This window comes from Pezoporus wallicus, unplaced genomic scaffold (genome assembly GCF_028554395.1).
Source record: "Pezoporus wallicus isolate ANWC-B61680 ecotype Strahan unplaced genomic scaffold, APGP_CSIRO_Pwel_v1 contig_7520, whole genome shotgun sequence".
Taxonomy (NCBI): Eukaryota; Metazoa; Chordata; class Aves; order Psittaciformes; family Psittacidae; genus Pezoporus; species Pezoporus wallicus.
The window spans coordinates 56,986-71,441 of NW_026639089.1; the positions used below are offsets into that span (position 1 = coordinate 56,986).

Genomic DNA, 14,456 nt, shown 5'->3' on the forward strand with positions numbered 1-14,456 from the left:
TATAAAACCCTAAAGCTTTCCCATTATTCAAAGGTAATGAAATAAAAAAAAATAATTAACACTCGCTAGCAGTTTGTGACCATGAAGTAGCTTTTGAGAAACACGTGACCAATGATCTTTTTATGTTCTATTCCTGCATATTAATGCAAGCTCTTCTTCAGTGGGCTGTATTTTTGTGTGACATTTTGCTATATTGTGACCACTGTGTTGCCCTGTTAGACATCACATCCATGTGGAGTTGAACTTTGCATTCATCTGCAGGAGACAAAAAATAAGCAAGGGCCACTACTGGGATCTATTACAAAGGGCTTCTTTGTGCCCTAAAACCAAATTTTGTTCACCTTTCTTTAAAGTTTTTTGTTGGTGTTTTATTTTTATATCCCCCCCTCGTGTGTGTGTTAAATATACTGTATTTAGGTGTAAATGATTCGTATATTCACTGTTGGGGTGGGAGGGAGGAGTTAACCTGGATGATGTTTTCTTACTTCTAAGCCTTCACAGTCCTTATCATTTTGAGTCAGTTATGTATTTGCTTCATAGTTTGTAGAGACTCCTTAGTATCAGGAGGCCTTAAGGATTTGACTTCCCAGATATCACCATATGTTACAATCAAGTTCTTAATGCTAACTTCCCATCAACCTTTATTTGTTGGGGTTTGGGGTTATAGTTCTGACAAAAAATAAAGCCTTTTTAATTGAATCATGTTACCTATTTGCCTATACTGTTAATCCTTTAAGTTTTTTCTGGATGGATTATTATAATAGCCCCAAAGCGAGGGACAGCAAGGCTTTAGTTATTTGGTATGAAAAGTTAGCTTATAAAGGTAAAAATGCACACAACTAACTTCTAAAAACTAAACTTGAAGACCTGATGATGTTCCTAAGAGAACTGTGATATGTATGTTAATCTAACAGCAACAAAATAAGCTACCCCAATAGCTAACATTTGAGTTCTATTCTCATTTTCTCAATTCTCAAGTTCTGATTGTTTCCATTTAGTACTGTATTAGCATTGGTTTTTTTTTTAGTCTCTGCAGTAGAAAATGGTTTAAGGGAACTTTTTACACTAGTCTTCTGGCTATCTCAGGAGCTGCCCTCAATAAAGATTTATTTTTATTTGATTGTTGAGGATGTTAAAAAGAAAAAAAAAATCAAACTGAAGTCTTTTTGGACACAACTTCTGCACATTACAGAACGACTCAGTTCAATAAAGCATTTTAAGGGCTGTGGTTCAGTTAATTCTTTGATGATGATGTATTATCCAGATAGCTGTAGAAGAAATTCTGAAATTAAACTGTCCTTCACAACTATATGCAAAGACATTTCATGGTGAAACCCTGGCCAATTTACATAAGCACTTTTTAAAATGTGTGTATTCTGTGCAGTGTATAGTAGTGTTTAAGCATTTAAGCTTATAGATTCATAGAATTTCTAGAAAAGACTTGTTTAAAAACTATCTTAATGACTATTTTTATTTTTAAAAATATATATAGCTGGTCTATTGAGGATGTTTGCATTGCAGGGTTTGCAAACTCCATTCTGCTTTTACACAAAACACTTGGAAAACCTATGAACTTACTGTCCATGCTTATTATTAAAATCTGAGTATCTGCTGGCTTACATTTCAAATTAAATTTAGTTACTGCATTAACTTCTCTAAGAATCACAAGTGTGTTACATTTTGTTTGTTAGCTTAGAAATAATACCAAACAGTGACTGGGAGAGTGTCATTCTAGCACTCTGCTGAGTATTTGTAGGGAAGTGTTCATTGAAAGAATGTTTCCCAGGGTTTTTTTTTATTTTTTGTTTGTTACTTTCAAAATGCTGTTTATTTTCGTAATGCTGTGGGCTATAGTGAAAATAGCTTTTGAGAACTTTTCAAGTGGAGCCGAGAGGGGGGATATCACATAATTTCCTGCCTTAAGACCAACTGCTTCAGAAAAGAGGACCCTAGCATCTGGCATACTTGGCATTCACAAGAAGTCTGTTGAATACTGTGCATTTGTGTGAGAGAAGTTTATTTTCCCAAAAATGTGGTACAGCCTGTGGCAACCTTTACAGAAAGGTTATATTTATGAATAGAGAGCTCAGACGTTGAATTTTGCAGGGGAGGGGAGGGTGCCCATGTGCACTTAGACTGAGTCTTGCAAGATGGCAAATGAGATTCTGCCTGTGTTAGAATGTTGACTCCTGTGTGTGTATGTTAGTTCTGGAGACCAGTGAGACTGTTAGGTCATCTTGGTCTTTTAACTGCATTCTGTGCTGACTGAAAGCTCTGTAGCTGTCCTTAGCATAATGCTGATACTGAGCTTACAAACACTGCAAAAATCATCCCTTTTGGGGAAATAAGAGCATATTCATATATAAAAATGGGAAGAGATGTGAACTTTTTTGAAGCTGTTGAGGAATGAGTCCTGTTTTAGGTGCTTGTGGGTACTTATGTTTAGTATGCAAGGTGCAATTCACATTATTGCAACTCTTCTAATCTGATTTAACCAGGTTTTTCATTTGTTTGGTACTGTGCCAGAACCAGACATTTGCAGGAGGTGGGTGGAACATGCAACAGAATGAAATTACATTTTAACTTAAACATCTCTAGGGACTTTAAAGTAATCAGTCAAATGGGATGGCCAGGAGGTGAAGTGATTAACTACATCTTACTAGTATTATAATTGGTTCTGGAGACTGTCAGACCTAATAAACCTCTCAGTAGAAAGCCTTTAATGGTTGTCACTACTTCCACTGGGTAGTTTATTCTGGAAATGAGGCTTTGTTCTTCCCATAGGAGCGTCTTGGTTCTCTCACTTCTATAATGTTGTTAGCCTTTACCAGCTTGTCCTGTGTTCAGCAGTAGCAGTCATTTTTCTCCTTCTTAGTAGGTGGTGCAGTGCTGTGTTTTTGACTTTAGCCTGAGAACAGTGCTGATAACACACTAATGTTTTAGTTGTTGCTAAATGATATTTACTCCGATCAAAGACTTTTCAGTGTCATGCTCTGCCAGTGAGGAGGGGCACAAGAAGACGGGAGGAAGCAGAGACAGGACATCTGACCCAAACTAGCCAAAGGGGTAGTCCATACCACAGCACGTCATGCCCAGGATAGAAACTGGGGGGAGTTACCCAGAAAGCCCAGATTGCTGCTTGAGTAGGGCTGGATATCGGTCAGCAGATGGTGAGCAATTGTATTCTGTCCCCTTGTTATTTCCCTTATTATTATTGGTGGTAGCTGTAGTGGTTTCGTATTATCCCTTAGTTACTGGACTGTTCTTATCTCAACCCGTGGGGTTCACATTCTTTCGATTCTTCTCCCCATCCCTCTGGGAGCGAAGGGAGGGAGTGAGCGAGCGGCTGTGTGGTTGTGGGTTACCAGCTGGGCTTAAACCATGACACAGCTTCACCTATTGGAAGCTTTTCTATTTTGTGGGAGTTAAGACTATTGGCTCTGATTGGGTCATTGTTCCTGTTTATTGAGAGGGACAAAGTTATTACTGATGTAGCAGGGAAAGGACAGTCAGTTCCTTAGCAAATACTTTGTCTGGGAAATGACTGGGGAAGAAACATGCCATTTGATCTGGATGAGATTTGGGTCTAGATGAAACATGATGGGTTGCAAACTTAAGCATGGGATGTGCTCAGCTGTCTGGGCTCAGCACACAAAGGTAATGTTTTCATAGTGATTCTACACAGAAGGTACCAGAGTTATTGTTCATCTGACATGCAGTGAGGCTGAAAGTGGAACTGTGAGCTTTGGCAGTAGCTCTAACTTGTATATCTCCGTGTCTTTGAAAGAAATTAGAGCCTATATATCTTGAATGTGTTATTTAAGGGTGTGGACTCTCATTCACAGATTACTTAAGGACATTTTAGCTTGCCTCAAAAGCCAAGTTTCTACATCTGCATGCATTTCTGTCTTGGGGCCTCCATCCTTAGAATCATGGAATGTTTGAGGTTGTAAGTGACCTCTGGAGGTCATCTGGTCCAACCTGCTTGTTCAAGCAGGGCCACATAGAGCTGCTTACCTCGGATCATGTCCAAATGGCTTTTGAACATCTCCAATGAGGGAGACTCCATAACCCCACTGGGCAGCCCGTTCCAGTGCTTAGTCATCCTCAACATAAAGAAATTCTTCCTCATGCTCAGGTGGAACTTCCTGTGTTTATGTTTATGCCCATTACTTCTTGTCCTATTGCCTGGCACCACCAAGAAGAGTCTGGCCCCATCCTCTTGACACCATCCCTTCAGATACTTATACACATTGATCAGATCTTCTCTAGACTGAACAGACTCAGCTCCATCAGCCTTTCCTTATATGAGAGATGCTCCAGACACTTAATTGTTCTAGTAGCACTTTACTAGACTCGCTCCAGGAGTTCCATGTCTTTCTTGTGCTGGGGAAACCAGATCTGGACACAGTACTCCAGGTGAGGCCTTACCAGGCCTGAGTAGAGAGGGAGGATTACCTCCCTCAACCTGCTGGCAATGCTCTTCATAATTGTCCTGGGTTCAGCAGTAACAGTCTTTTTTTCTCCTTAGTAGCTGGTGCAGCACTGTGGTTTTGACTTTCAGCCTGCGAACAGCGCTGATAACACCGATGGTTTTAGTTTCTGCTCAAATGTTTAGTCTGACCTAGGACTTTCTGAGTCTCATGCTCTGCCAGGGAGGAGGGGAAGCCGGGAGGGAGCAGAGACAGGACCCCTGACCCAAACTGGCCAAATTGGTATTCCATACCACAGCATGTCATGACCAGGATGTAACTGAGATTTACCCGGAAGGGCTAGTTCACTGCTCGGTCGGGCTGGGTATTGGCGGGTGGTATTGTATTCTCTTCCCTTGTTATTTCCCTTATCATTATTATTGGTGGTAGCAGTAGTGATTTGTGTTATACCTTAGTTACTGGACTGTTCTTATCTCAGCCCATGGGAGTTACATTCTTTTTGATTCTCCTCCCCATCCCTCTGGGAGCGGGGGGAGGGAAAGAAAGGGGGGGGAGGGAGAGAGAGACCACATGGCTGATACATGGCTGACTGGATTTAAACCACAACATTTCTTTTTTGGCACCCAACATGGGGCACAAAGTGTTGAGATATCTGCAGATCTGACCAGAGTGTGTCTAATCGTATTTGTGATAAGTGTTTATTTTTTTGGATTAATAGTCATCACAATGCTGATTTATTGGCTCTCAAAGTTGTTGCTCTTGATCTCACAGTTTCAGCATGTCGGACCTTACTTACAGCCGGTATTTGCTGTGTTAGTGTTTATTGGCTGGGGGCCTTGGGCTAAGGTTCTTGTTTCATTGTACTTTATGGTAATGATTTGTAATACGGGCGAGCTCCAGCAGCAGAGTGGGATGGACGTGGCCATGGATTTATACCTGGCTGTTCCACTGCTCTTCACCGTCCTGGCCCTTGTCCTTACCTCTGTCTTCGTGAGGCTGCGGGGAGCCAAGGGGGAATGGCCCGCGGAGCTGCCGGCAGCCGGAGCAGCCCGGGAGAGCGGCCCCAGGGACCCAGCGGCGGCAGGAGCGGGACCGGAGGCCAGGAGGGTGCGGCTGCCGGTGGAGGAGGTCGGGGCAGTCGAGGAGGGGAAGGAGGCGGCTGCCGAGCAGTGGGAGGAGGCGACAGAGGAGCCGAGCCCCGCGGCCGAGTCCAGCCCCGCGGCGGCCAAGAGCATCCCCCGGGAGCCGCCCGCCGAGCCCCACGAGCCCAAGCCCCAGAAGGATGCGGAGAGCAAGATACTACCTGTGGGAGCCTCAGCTGGTCCCAGCCCTGGGCACCCGGGACAAATGGAGGATGCAGGAGACCAGACAGCACTTTCCAGCAAGGCAGAGGAGGAAGATCTGGACTCAGAAAAAGAGAAGCTGGTGGTGAGAGCTGGCAAGCACAGAAGCTACACCAGCCCCAGTGACAAGTACAGCAGCATCATTTGAGAGTTCTGAAGGTTTTGAATGTCCTTTTGGTCCCTTGGGACCTGCCTGCTGATTGTGATAGGGATCAGCATGTTGGCACACATACAGACTGTGTTTTACCCATGACCATTTTTTCTGATCTCGAAATTTAAGTAGACTTGGCTTTGGGTCTTGTCTAGGGTTAGACAATGATATAGGAGGACAGAGAGGTTTTCGCCAAGGCTGGACAGTCATGAGTGGCAGGGTGTGTGGGACAATATGGGCTAATATCTAGTCCACTGGGCCCCTCCAGTGCTTTGGAAGCATTGGAGATGGAAGGCAGCTGTACGGAGTCCCCAGTGACAAGTTGCAGAAACTTCTGCAGTGGAGGGTGAATTATTTTGAGCCTGGTGGGCTGCAACACAGAGATGCAACATAGAGATGGACTCATGATCGAGGGGTGGACTTAGCAATGGACACTATTGCCCAGGTGATTCACGAGTGTGAACACTCCACACAGCCTCTCCTGCTCTGAAAGACTGCTACAAGAGATGGAGCCCGACATCTTGGACCGAATGGACTCAGCAGCTTTATAGGCACTGGTCCATGCAATAAGAGTGCACTGAGATAAGAATGATGGTGTATTGAAAATGTGGGATCTGAGCATGACGTGAATGGTATGGAACAAGGGGTGGATACTGTCCTGGGTTCAGCAGTAGCAGTCATTTTTCTCCTTCTTAGTAGCTGGTACAGCACTGGGTTTTTTTTATTTTCAGCCTGGGAACAGTGCTGATAACACTGATGTTTTTAGTTACTGCTCAAATGTTTAGTCTGACCAAGGACTTTCTGAGTCTCATGCTCTGCCAGGGAGGAGGGAAGCTGGGAGGAAGCAGAGAAAGAACCCCTGACCCAAACTAGCCAAAGAGGGATTCACTACCACAGCACATCATTCCCAGTATATAAACTGGGAGCAGTTACCCGGAAGGGCTAGATCACTGCTCAGGTCGGGCTGGGTATTGGTCGGCGGGTGGTGAGCAGTTGTATTCTCTTCCCTTGTTATTTCCCTTATCATTATTATTATTGGTGGTAGCAGTAGTGGGTTTGTGTTATACCTTAGTTACTGGACTGTTTTTATCTCAGCCTGTGTGAGTTACATTCTTTTGATTCTCCTCCCCGTCCCTCCGGGAGCAGGGGGGGAGGAAAGGGGGGAGTGAGGGAGCAGGCTGTGTGAAATGAACTTTGATGATACCACGGAACTCGTCTGGTCACTGCAGAGCTCGTCTGGTTTAATCAAAGTTCATTCTATGTTGGGATAATGGTCCGAGGGAAGTCAGGTCCAGTTGCTGCTGACCTGAAGACATCTAGTTGGTGGGCTATAAAAGTGCTACATACCAGGCAACAGCATATAATTGAGTTCACTGGCTGTTTTTCCCCTAAAAACAAATCCCCTTGAGGTACACATTGGACTTCCCCATCTTCCTGCATTACCCAACAAGTATATCCAGGTCCCTGAGAAAAAGCTATCCCAAGAGTGGGTTTGCCTTTACCTGAGGCAGGAATAACCCAGACTGTCTTCCCCAGCAAATTTTTTATGTGTACCACAGGAACTTTGTCCCCTTCTACAGTATGTAAAAGTTCTGACTGGGGCTTGGCTAGCACTGTTGGCAGATCCTCTGGTGTTGACCAACCAGGTGGCCTTTGGTAAATGTGTATCCCAATGCTTGAAAGTCCCACCACCCATTGCTCTCTGTATTTTTTAACAGCCCATTGTACCGTTCGAATTTCTCAGAGGCTCGTGCATATTAGGGGATGTGATATACCCACTCAATGCCATGTTCTTTGGCCCAAGTGTCTATAAGGTTGTTCCAGAAATTAGTCCCATTGGCTGACTCAATTTATTCTGTGGTGCCGTGTTGTCACAAAATAAGTTTCTCAAGGCCCAGGATAGTGTTCCGGGCAGTGGCATGGGGCACAGCGTATGTTTCCAGACATCCTGTGGTTGCTTCCACCATGGCAAGGACATGGTGCTTGCCTTTGTGGGTTGGTGGGAGTGTGATATAGTCAATCTGCCAGGCCTCCCCATATTTCTACTTGAGCCATTGTCCTCCATACCAGAGAGGCTTTAACCGCTTGGCTTGCTTAATTGCAGCACATTTAACATTTGTGAATAACCTGGGCAATAGTGTCCATTATTAAGTCTACCCCTTGATCACGAGCCTATCTATATGTTGCATCTCTGCCTTGATGGCCTGAGGTGTCATGGGCCCATGGGGCCAAAAATAACCTCTCCTTATGTTGCCAATCTAAGTCCATCTGAGCCACTTCAATCTTAGAAGCTTCATCCACCTGTTGGTTGTTCTGGTGTTCATCAGTGGCCCGACTCTTGAGTACACAAGCATCTACATGGAGTACCTTCACCACCAGGTTGTGCACCCAGGCAGTGATGTCTTACCACAGTGCAGCAGCCCAGATGGGTTTACCTCTGTGTTACCAGTTGCTCTGTTTCCATTGCTGCAACTACCCCCACAGGGCATTTGCCACCATCCATGAGTCAGTAAAGAGATAAAGTACTGGCCACTTTTCTCGTTCAGCAATGTCCAAGGCCAGCTGGATGGCTTTCACCTCTGTAAACTGATTCAATTTACCCTCTCCTTCAGCAGTTTCTGTAACTTGTAGTAGGGGACTCCATACAGCTGCCTTCCATCTCTGCTGCTTTCCTACAGTGTGGCAGGACACATCAGTAAATGAGGCATGTGTCACCTCTTCCTCTGGTGACATTCTGAAACTTTTGCCTTCTGTCCAGTCCATAATCACTTCCAAGATTCCTGGATGACTGGGATTTCCTATTTGAGCTCCTTGTGTGATCACTGTGACACACTTACTCCATGCAGCATCACTTTCATTATGTGTAGAGATCTTCCTTTTGAACATCCAGCCCACAGGGACAACTGGGGTGCCAGGAGGAGCTGTGCTTCAGTGCCAATCACTTCCGAAGCAGCTCGAACCCTTTCATAGGCTACCAGTATCTCTTTTTCAGTTGGAGTATAGCCGCCCTCAGATCCTCTGTGTCCCTGACTCCAAAAGCTGAGGGGTCTACCTCGAGTGTCCCCTGGAGCTTTCTGCCAGAGGCTCCAGGTAGGACCATTCTCCCCGGCTGTGGTGTAGAGCACATTTTTTTACATATGGCCTGGTCTGGCCTGGTCCAAGGGCATGGGCTATCTCTCGTTTAATTTGTTCAGAGGTTTGTTGTTGCTCAGGGCCCCATCTGAAATCATTCTTCTTCAGGGTCACGTGACAGAGAGGGCTTACAATCAGACCCACAACACCTGACTGAAAAGTCCTTGATCCGAGTAAGCATTACTTAGCAACAACCAAAACACTGGTGTGTTATCAGCCTTGTTCTCAGACTAAAGTCAAAAACACAGCACTGCACCAACTACTAGGAAAGAGGATAATATCTGTTACAGCTGAACCCAGGACAGCCCCTTTGAAACTGTATTTGGGAAATCATACTTGTCGTGGTTTAAACCCTAGCCAGACATCTTGTTCACTCACTCCCAGTGAGTGGTGCCGGGCTGGAAGCAATCAAGGCCCCCCCTCCCGGGGCTCTCCCCTTCCCCGCTCCCGGAGGGATGGGGAGGAGGATCGAAAGAGTGCAACTCCCACGGGTTGAGACAAGAACAGTCCAGCAACCAATGTACAACACAAATCACCACCGCTACCACCAACGACAACAATAAGAGAAAATAACAAGGGAAGAGAATACAGTACCACCTGCCAAGAAATTACTCCGACCCAGAAGCCTGTGTCCTTCCGGGTAACTCCCAGTTACCACCCCAGGCATGATGTGCTATGGTATGGAATACCTCTTTGGCTAGCTTGGGTCAGGTGCCCTGTCTCTGCTTCTTCCCGTCTTCCCCTCCTCCCTGGCAGAGCATGAGCCTCACAAAGTCCTTGGTCAGGGTAAACATTACTTAGCAGCAACTGAAAACATTGGTATTATCAGCACTGTTCCCAGGCTGGAAGTCAAAACACAGCGCTGCACAGCTACCAAGAAGGAGAAAAATTGACTGCTACTGCTAAACCCAGGACAATTTTCTACAAACTTTTTGAATGTTAAGGGAGAGCAAATGCATATAAAAGGACAGGCTACAATTAAAGAATATTTGATTTCTCTTTTGCAGACTTTCTTTTCCCTACACAGGTACCTAAATCAAAAGGCTCTCCTTCCTTTGGACATACCAGTACAACCATTCCAACCGAGAGACAATGTCTTTGGGTGAACATGGAAGTTTGTCCCACTGAAAGAAAAGTGCAAAGGACCTACACTGTATTGCTGAAAACTTATACTGCACTGAAGGTGGAAGGAATCAGCTCCTGGATCCACTACTCACAAGTGGACACCATAATCTGATCAACATAAGCAGACCCCTGTCCTGACTGGGGAGCTCAAACTCCAGTTGACAAAAATTCATTGATGGACTGCACCTGGGAAACAAGACTGACTTATGTAAAGGTTGAGCCCCCTAAGGTTAACCGTTTTTCTCTGTTTAAAATGAACACTTTTCATAGAATGACATTTTCTTTTGCGAGAATAATTATAGAAACCCTTTAGAAAATATTATTGATATAACTCTTCTAAGATGAAAATTATAGATGTTATAATTATATACTATCTGCTGCTGTCTGTAAAGGAAATTTAGTTTTGCAACTGATCAAGTCATTCAGGAGAATCCGCCATAGTTGTTGTATGACTGCATGTCTTCCACTACCAAAATCTGCTGAAAACCCCTAGATTAGGGAATCTTAACTCTAGACTTACTTAAGTCAAACCTTTGAAGCCCATGATAAATGAAACTGGATTAATGGAACTTAAGTATACTGGGAGTAATGTAATTAGCTTTGGATATTGGTCAAAGTTAAGACAAATATATAATTTGAACCAGCAACAGTTATTAAACTTATGTTGGTGAGTTCCATGTGTCCAGACAAGTCTGTTTAGAAGTAAGGAAAATCCTGGATTTACAGGTCCTGAACCATGTGAAAAATTCCCATGGGGGGGAATCAGCCCCAAGTACGGGCCAGCCCCAAGGAAGGTAAGTAGCATTATATGCAAAATACATCCTGGTGTATTGAATGGACTGGAGAGGAAAATTTTATAAAACCAAATGTGAAAATACTGACAAATATATCAAAATCAAGGAGTAAAGAATCACACCATTCTAGATGGAACCGTACACAAATTTTTAATTGCTCTATAAGTAATTATGAAATTCAATGATTAGGCTAAATTGCTAGAGCCTTACAATTGGGATGTCTCTGTAGAAATTACCCATAAAAATGACACCTGGACATGGACCATAATTCAAAAATGAAACAGCCCTACTGATTGTAACAAAGGAGCAGTGCCTTCTATGGGTCATACAGTTTGGGTTAATAGTGATGGAACTTGGACAACCCAATTATCTTTAGATGGAAAGGTGCAGCAACATACTTTAAGTATGTTAACCTTGTGCCCCCATGGAGGAAAAGACTGCTGAGTTTTCAGTTGTGGGGAAAAATAAGACAAGAGGAAACAGATCCATGGAGGCATTCTTCCACTGGCACAAAAGTGGGCTGGATGTTAGAAGCAATTTCTAGGCCTCAAATGACATTGTTTCAGAATCATATGTGGTTATACAATTTATCTGGACAAGTAAATATACTGGCAAATGCAACAAGACTGGGGTACAGGATTTGAATGCTCAGTTACAAGCTACATCTAAAATGACTTTACAAAACAGGTTAGCCCTAGACCTACTGTTACTATACAAACAGGGTGTTTGTGCATATTTAAATTTAAACAAAAGATTGTTGTGTTCACATCCCAAATATCACTGAAAACAAATGACAATTAGACAAAATAAAACAAGTTGAGAAATCAAGTTGTGATTTAAGGGTCTCAATGAAAATGGGATGCCTAAACAATGTATTACATGACTTAAAATTCTTTCTCATTGGAGAGTTAGCAAGTTTGCTTCAAACTTAAATTGTGATTGTTATTATTATCATTATAACTTGTATTGATTTCTGTTGTATTAAAAGGTTAATCTTGTAAGCCACAATGGGGACCTATGCAATGTTAATGAAGAAAACTAGTGAGACATATGAGACTCATCAAACGTCGTCTCATAGTCTCAAAGGAGGGAAGTGATGTAGAGAGAATGGAATTTGCTATGGTGATAACGGTGTCTAGATTGATTAACAAACAACATCACTTAGAAAACCAAGACTTTGTATAAGTAGTACATTCCTTACTAACAACCTTAACCGTGGAAGAAGAGCTAAAGGACTGATAAAGGAGAACATCTACACCAGGAGATACTGAAGACAAAACAATTATTAGAAAAACAAGTAGTCAACAAGAAACAGCAGTAACTGGGTGAAAGATAAAGGTGGCAGGGGGAGATCGCAACCACTGACTCAGTTCAGGACTGAAAATAGCTTGTCGCCCCCACCTTCACAGAGCATGTGTGCTAATTTACATGGCAAGTGAGGACAATTTCCCAATAGAAGATAGAGTACTAATTAATCATATATTCAGTAACTTTTGACCAATAAAAAGTAATTTCTTTGTTCTCTGAAAGGTATATAATCTGACATACAAAAACCTAAAGGTGTGCTAGCTTTGTGGAGCTTCCACCTAGCACCCTACTTTGCAAAATAGCTGACAATAAAATACCTTGACTCTATGTGTATATTGGCATTTTGCACACCAGATAACAATCCCACTTTTGGGACAACAGCAGCACAGAGGAAAAAGCCATCTGGGCTGCTGCACTGTGGCAAGACATCACTGCTGGTTTTAGTTCACTGATGTTTTTAGTTGCTGCTCAGTAATGTTTACTCTGACCAAGGACTTTCTGAGTCTCATGCTCTTCCAGGGAGGAGGGGAAGCCAGAAGGAAGCAGAGAAAGGACACCTGACCCAAACTAGCCAAAGAGGTATTACATACCACAGCACATCATGCCCAGTATATAAACTGGGGGCAGTTACCCAGAAGGGCTAGATTACTTCTCAGTCTTGCTGGGTATCGGTCGGTGGGTGGTGAGAGGTTGTATTCTCTTCCCCTGTTATTTCCCTTATCATTATTATTATTGGTGGTAGCAGTAGTGGTTTTGTGTTATACCTTAGTTACTGGACTGTTCTTATCTCAACCTGTGGGAGTTACATTCTTTCCATTCTCCTCCCCTTCCCTCTGGGAACGGGGGGGGGGGGGAGGAAAGGGGTGTGTGTGGGGGGAGTGAGCAAGCAGCTGCATGGTTCTGTGTTACCAGCTGGGCTTAAACCATGACATCAGGGAGCCCCCAGTCCTAGGGTCGTGCCCACCCTGCCGCAGAAAATATATGGACTCAGTCAGAGATCAATATGATCAGACAAAAGGCCGTTTATTACAAAGCCTTAACCCCTTAAATACTATTTCTTACATGCACTTACAGTGATTTGGCATATTATGATTGGATACATGTCTTGAAGACCCTTTGGAACTAGCATATAATTGGTTAAGCACAGGTGTGGGAACTTGACCTCAAAAGCTTGCCAACAGTCCACAGTTCTCATTACCTCAGTGAATTCCAGCTTCTTCTTATCTTGCTTGCTTAAGCTTCCTTGGGCCTTTCATGGCCTTGCTGTATCTTTCAGGATTATCCAGCGTTTATGTACCAATTATCCATTCTCCCATGAGAACACTGTCTCCACACCACCCCAATGAGGTTGCATCCTGGCAGTCCTCCCTTCATGAGCATAGCAGAGACCCCAGGTCATGGGGATTACACAGATGGGGTACATGCAAGATCATTTTGCCTTTGTCCCTGCCCCTCTCACCTCTGACCCACCTGGCACTCCCTTAGCTGCAGCAGAGATTGGCACTGCTCCAGGTCACTCCCAAACACCCTCCTGAAGGTCCAGCCGAACTTCCATTTGATGCCTTCTGCTCCTTCCCCTCTTCCCAGGGACTATCCTCCAGCACCTGATCATGATGCCAGCAGACCCCTGCCCAAAGCCATCTCCTAGTTGGGATTCACCTCACATGTGCAGATGGTACAAAGCCCTGATTTTTTTCCAATCTCTACCTTCTTTCAAATCCACAGCACACATAGGCTCTGGAGGCTCCTGCCAGGAGGGCTGTCCTCATGCTCCTGCAGAGAGCCCCAGGTCCCCATCCATGGAACAGCCACATCTCTTAGCTTCAGGAGCAATGGCAACACCCAGTTCCCTGCCAGCCACAGATTTCTTTGGGTCTGGCTTGTGAGAGAAACAGCATTGTTTTCACATACATGGGAATGGGGCTTTGCAATATTAAGGCTTTGCAATACTGGGGCTGGGGCTACGTTACTAAGGGAATGAAACAAAGGGTTTGAGATACCATAACTTAGAAAGACACACTCTGTGGTTAATTACAATGTCATCTTTGGGCGACAGACATGCTCTGTGGTTCAAAAGAATGCTATATCTTTGTACAACCTATGAAACTAAGCCTGTGCAAACTGGTTCTGTTGTTAAATAGTAAGTTGGGGTACCACATGTCAGCCAGAG

General features: G+C 44.0%; 1 protein-coding gene across 1 annotated transcript; it reads left to right on the forward strand.

Annotated features, from left to right (window-relative positions):
• The first annotated feature begins 5,157 nt into the window (after nucleotides 1–5,157).
• Nucleotides 5,158–5,939, forward strand: LOC130601497 (cytochrome c1-like). The gene has a single exon (XM_057413605.1). The coding sequence runs from the start codon at nucleotides 5,160–5,162 to the stop codon at nucleotides 5,922–5,924; it is 765 nt and encodes a 254-aa protein (XP_057269588.1). The 5' UTR covers nucleotides 5,158–5,159; the 3' UTR covers nucleotides 5,925–5,939.
• Nucleotides 5,940–14,456: the final 8,517 nt, after the last annotated feature.